At 37.0% G+C, this 6,444-nt stretch overlaps 1 protein-coding gene across 4 annotated transcripts in view; it reads right to left on the reverse strand.

The window, feature by feature from the left end:
* RINT1 (RAD50 interactor 1) overlaps window positions 1–6,444 on the reverse strand; it is a 21,903-nt gene that overhangs the window by 3,851 nt on the left and 11,608 nt on the right. For all 4 annotated transcript variants that reach the window (XM_006026452.3, XM_025207393.1, XM_006026453.3 and 1 more), the window contains 5 exons: window positions 5,066–5,176; window positions 4,664–4,889; window positions 3,373–3,510; window positions 2,353–2,552; window positions 656–870 (listed from right to left, as the gene is read on the reverse strand). In XM_006026452.3, the coding sequence (XP_006026514.1) occupies window positions 656–870; window positions 2,353–2,552; window positions 3,373–3,510; window positions 4,664–4,889; window positions 5,066–5,176 (890 nt within the window). The remainder of the gene's footprint in view (window positions 1–655; window positions 871–2,352; window positions 2,553–3,372; window positions 3,511–4,663; window positions 4,890–5,065; window positions 5,177–6,444) is intronic.

Here is a 6,444-nt window from a genome sequence, read left to right on the forward strand (position 1 = left end):
TCTAAGATGACCCTGCAAAAATGAGATTCTATACATGGAAAAATATAAATATATAACAAATGCATAGGTGTCCATGTACAGAATCTAATGGGGGGGGGATCCTAAAATTTAAGGTAGTTTTGGATTTAAGCAAATACAATAATTTCTTATGCTTTTGCCTTCTCCTGCCAAAGTATTGTTCAGCACTATGAACAAATACTCCTCAAATTCATTCTAGTAGTATCAAGAACTCAAAGGCCATTCAGAAGGAGAAAGAGCAAAAATGTTTAGCATCATAAAAAAGAACATTAAAAAAAAAACTTGCAAAATTTACCCCAGAGCAAACACCCATAGTCACATTCAGGCCTTCACAAAACAGGCAGCCTGTAGAGGCCTTTCCATATTTGCTGCTTAATATTCCAAAGAGAAACAGTGCCAAAACAGGAGTCAGGCAGGGGTTTCCAATAAAGAGCTGCCCTACTTCTTGCAAGGCTGTACTTTAGAAACTGCTTTGATGGAACAGGGAAAAAATAATTTTTCAAAGTCTACTACACTGATCTCAGCTTATTCAGAAAGCCACATCTTACCTACTATTTGCCCCCCAAACTAATGTTAACTCAAAATTGTGTACTAGAAATAATGATCATCAATATTCCAAATAAAAACAAAGAATCACCTTTCTTTTCTGTACAGCCTTGCTGCATCTTTGACCTCCCTGAAGACATGATCTACTTGACGGGTCAACATGTCATGCTTTAAGCGTTCTAGGAGGTTAATCATATCATCAAAGACAGAGCTCTCCATAGAAGCCAGCTGCCCTAGCTGTAGCTTACTAAGTGCATTACTATCTGCACACACCTCCAGAGCTGCTTGTTGAAGCTGCAAGAAAAACTACAAAAACAAAGAAAGAAAGATTTAAATACCTCTAAGCAGATGACAACCTTTTTTTGATACTTTAATACATGTAGGTCCAGTGATAACACAACTCCTTAAGACAGCATCATAGCACAGGTGGAGAAGGGGACACATCAGGCCCAGCTGCACGCAGATGATACCACCATCACAGGTTGGTTCCAGCTTGCAGGCTGTACGTTGCACACCCCTTGTCTACATAGCTAATATTCTGCATGCTAAACTGTGAATGTTACAATTTCTAGTGACTCATTAAGCATTTACGTCACGGGAGACTACTACTGAAACTGCATACTGAAACTGCATACAGGCTTCCCTCGCTTTATGCTGTACATGCGTTCTTGGAAAATGGTGCATAACTCGAATTTGCATTTGTTACTTTACAATGTAACAAATAGGGATATGTTCCAAGACCTCAACTGTACTGAATCCCAGACCCATTTCTACCACTTTTACAAGACAATTTTGGTACTCACCAACAGCAGACCGTACACAAGCACAGGGCGCTATCATAATGGGAATGGAAACTACAAAAACACGTCACAGACAACAAGTGAGGAGCAGAGATCCACACAGGAGACTGTTTTGGTGCATATCACTCCCACAAAGCACCGCTTAATGCAGCTGACTGCGGGCTTCCACCACACTGATCACATGAGAGTGAATTTACCTCACATATAATGAATTTTGGGTATAAAAAGCGCCATCGCATAAAAGTGAATTCACACATACAGAACCCACATAAAACGAGGGAAACCTATATTGAAATCTACAGAAACCAGCCCCAATTCTGCCTCAGGGCTTACTAGTGCAAACCCATGTGCCCATATAGTCTAAGTGATATGCATGGAGCTCTGCACAGTCTGCACTGGCTCATTAAACCATGAAGGCAGATTAACCCATAAATGTACCAGCTTTGCTATAACCTGGAAGTATATGATGCTACACTTCAGAGAATTAGTTTGGGAGTGTTGCTTCCTGGCCTGACTTGCAAAGAAAACTGATTAAATTTTAGCAGGATCCACATTTGTAGCAATGGTTAGGTGTTTGCAGGTTTTGTTCTTTTATTTTTTTAATACATAGTTGAGCTGTATATTCAAGGAACAACTGACCTATCACATATATACTGCCCACTTCTTCGATCTAAGTATCCTTAGCAGATCTATTTTCTGTAGGATAGAATCCATACAACAAAACAACCACATTGCACAACTAATTTTCTGAAGACCCCTCAGCTTTAGGCTTTCCAATATATTGTGGTAAACTGTGGCATTTAAGCACTGTTTAGACTCTGGCAAGAAACTTGAACATCTGTTATTAAATCTGAATCTAGTTCTATTTTTGTCATGACTGATTCTGTATCTTAAAATATTCAGATGAAGTGTTTTTTATTTCCAGCACCACTAATTATGCAGCACACGACAGAGCTAGTTCATTTCTTTATATAACAATAATACTTACAACATTGTCAGCCCAGTCTGATAATACTGTTGCTATGTAGTTAACAGCATTAAGAATTGCACAGTATCGGAAGCCTAAGGAAGCTCTAGTCTCTTCCTTCATAACTTGAGTCAATCGTATCCTGAAATCATCAACTAAGTCTTTTTGTAACTCCAAGAACTGCAGTTTTCTAGAAGCTGTAGGAAGGTTCTTATACCTGTCTGGAGAGAGGATTGTAAGAAGTTTTGATTTTCCAAAGCAAATTAAACTTTTGAAAGATAAAGATTTGCAGTTGAATTATTACCATAACCCCCATTCCTGCAGATTTATACACATACTGACACACTACATACTTCCACTGAAATCAAGGGAACCACTTACCATGTGTCAAGTTAAACACGTATAAGGTTTTGCAGGATTAGGGCCTACATGTATGAATCTCACTAAAACAAAATAAGATCAAATTTCAAAACAGCCTAGGAACACTGTGTGGACTCCCAACATCTCCGCAAAAGATAAGGTAGACAGAAGTTTAGTATGCAAAAAGAAGTCACCATACTGTTAATCTGCTTTAATGCCACATTATGGAACAGGTAAAATTACATTATAGCAGCTAAGTGTGCAGGAATTCAGAACTGATTTCCTGAAAACAAACAGGATTTTTTTTTTTTTATAATGAATTCTAATAAATACATTGGATTTTTATTTTTTTATCTTCTTTCAAATTTTAAGGAATATTTCTAGTTATGAATAAAAAATATATTTCTTTATAAACATTAGCACTTCAAAAGTGTACCAATTTTTGCCAAATATGAAGGCCTGATCTCTCACACTTGCATTATTCATAAAGTTCAAAACAAAATTATCAAAAATTTATTTCTTTGTTAAAATGCAAACACCACAACATTTCTAACTTGTTATTCCTTTGATGAATCCCAAACCACCAACACTTAATGTAGATTTCCTTGTTAAGTTGGAGCTCTTGAATTATTCAGAATTCATTTTAAGTAGCAAGTTAAATATCTCAAATTATATAATTACCTGTGATAACAAATAACAGTGTCATAAAAGTTTCTGCACAGCCTGGGACTTTCATTTCATCTACATCACTGATGTCTTTATACTGTGATATCCAGGCAGTCTCAGAGGAAAGCATGGAGTCCATTTTTTGAAGAGCAACTGACAGGCAAAGGAAACATTAAATAATTTAAAGTTTAGATGTTACTTGCAGTTGCTTTAGAGTTTACAAATTTATCATCTCTTCTAACAATTCAGTCAATTGCAGCTTTTAATAAAAACGTAAAAGGAATCCTAAATGTTATGACTTACTAAAAGTATCACTCAGATTTAAATACAATAATATCTGCAACTCAAATACAAAAAACTCATGCCCACTTCTGCTGTTATTATTCTTTAACATTTTTATAGCATTTAAAAAGCCACTATTATTCCTACTATTAACCTGGCTTGAATATTTACCCTGTTCCTACTATCCTGATGATTAGCCTTGCTAGTCTGAGTGTAAAGCACTTTGTTGTCCTGCACTCAAAAACTAAAACCTTGCCATATATAGGAACAGACATTGGGTATTGTACTTAGATGAAAACATTTTCCAAACCACTACTTCTACCCATCACACTGTACCTTACTACCCAAATATATTATTTAATGTCATCCCTTTCCTGTCAGATTTGCCAAATGGCATTAAACATTATATAAAGTTACTACAAAAAAACTGCTTGCCCAGCAAAACTCTGATTAATATTCTTGAAAGCCAAATACATTCACTGCACTCTATTCAGCCAGGTTATTTGCTTTTTTTAATTCTTTCAGTTCCTGCCTTCATACTGCTTTTTTTCTACAACAGCTTGTAGTGTGTGTTGTTCTGTACATGTTCTTTATTTGCACCCTATGTTTTCACTATTTCATTATTCCTTTCCTCGCCCCAAAACTAATCCCCCCTCTTTTTTCTCTTTACCATATTTTTTTTTTTTTTTGGGGGGGGGGGGGGGGGGGGGTGTTTCTTTTTATTTTTTTGGGGGGGGGGGGGGGTGGTTCTGTCTTATCCTATAAATTTAAAGGCCCACTGACACTCGCACTTAAAATGGGAACTTTACCAGAGGAATAAAATTACTAAATCCCATGGAACTACAGGTTGTGGTAGAATCACTAAATATTGCTTTAATATTAATCAACAGCCCTACAGTATAAAAATTAGGGGTCTGATGTAATATCCCCCAGGCATGCAAGTTAACCAACCTCACTGGGACTGAGTAAGCATTGCACAATTAGGCCTTCTGCCTTATTTAAAATAATCATAAAAAAGTCTTACATTTCCTTTCCACAGTTAACCACCTCTGAAAGCAGGTTTCTTCCGACAAAATATGCATACAGCTGGGAAAGGTGCTGAGGTATCCATGAACAGTGTACAGCTCTCTCTCAAACAGAAGCACTTCATCCACAAGATGACATAACAGGTTATCATCATACAATAGGCAAGGAATATCAGTAGCCAGCTTCTCCAAAATTAGCATTACTAGAGCACGGGAGAATTCAAGCTTTTACAAGAAAAAAAATAAGAAAAAGTCAAAGTATTGAAATGTCAGTATTTATGTAGTTTTAAAACGTCTTTCGGGAGGTCAGTTCAAGCTAATTATAAACCCACTGAAATCAATTCAACTTGCTAACACCATAGCTAGAATATGGCCATGTAAAACTGAACATATTTTCTTACCCTTGCATTCACTGAATAGCCTGCCTTGTCCAATATTGGCTGGATTTTTTCATCAAGAAACTTAGTGTGATTTCCAATCCACATGAGGACCTGGGTTAGGTACCATTCAGGCTTCAACGTAAAAAGAAGTGTCAGAACATTAACATTAACCCTATCCAGATAACATTTATTCAACTGATACAGGAATGGGAATACAAATTTCACTTGTATTATCTACTGCAAACTACAAGCAAAAAGAAACATAAAAATATGATTCAAATAACTAGTTAGAAAATGTACCTTTAGTATTGTTTATAAAAAATGTCACAAATATTTCAAAAATAACTAACTAACTAACAGAAGCCATAATAGACTTGTAAAACTACCCAATGTTTTCAACTCTTTAAAATATTGCATCCAGAATATAAGAGCAATCAGAATATGCAAAACAGTAAGGGAGGTCCAGGGAAGACAGTTAAAGATTGCCAATTTATATATAAATATAAGAATTTTGAATTGTTTTCCGACCACAAAACTGTACTTAAAATGGTTCAGGAGAGAGGGTTATATTGTTTAGTGTGGGGGCAGAGGGGAGATGGTGGTCGTGAATGAGATACAGAAGTGTATGCTTATGCCAAAACTATTGACTTGTCTACTCCAGGGAGTAAACAAATCCTCTTTTGTTTTTTAAAGCACAGATCATCCTTTCCCACTGCAAATATTGCAAGCATTTACATGAAATTATTTATGTACCTGTAGCTGTTTTAATGAAAAATGTTGTCCTTTGCTTAAAAATGACATGGGGAACACACTACCTAGTTTTGCCCTTCACTTTATCTCCCCTTTCCATTTTTCACTCTGCTGCATCTGCTTCCATGTCACTGGATTCCTCTCTCCCTTGTACAGGCTTCCTGACTGCACCATATACTCTTTTCCAGGAGACAGAAGAAAATACCAGGCTGAAAGGAGAGCTGGCAGAAATACCAGTTGTCTCATCTTTTACATAGCATTCAATGATACTGGAAACAGATGGCCTGGAAGCACTCCCAGATACTTCATTTTGTTTCTTTACAATTAAAAGCTTGCAGAAATAATTTGAGAACAAAGGTGGGAAAGCAATCACTATGGGTGCCTATACATGAGCAGGGAAGCTGCTCCTATGCACTGTAACTCCAGTACGTGGGAGCAGACTCAATTAATTAAGTCTTCTGGAGTGTGGCAATTACTGTGCTCCAGCAGCCTCCCACGTCTCGTGTATCAGCATTCCTGGGCTTCAAAATGGTGGCAGGGGCACCTTATCTGAAGCTCATTCAACAAGCTTCAGATAAAGCACCACCACCACCATTTTGAAGTGCAGGGACTCTGAGACACGAGATGCTCCGGGTGCTTTAATTAGACTG

The sequence above is a fragment of the Alligator sinensis genome, unplaced genomic scaffold, assembly GCF_000455745.1.
Source record: "Alligator sinensis unplaced genomic scaffold, ASM45574v1 scaffold100_1, whole genome shotgun sequence".
Taxonomy (NCBI): Eukaryota; Metazoa; Chordata; order Crocodylia; family Alligatoridae; genus Alligator; species Alligator sinensis.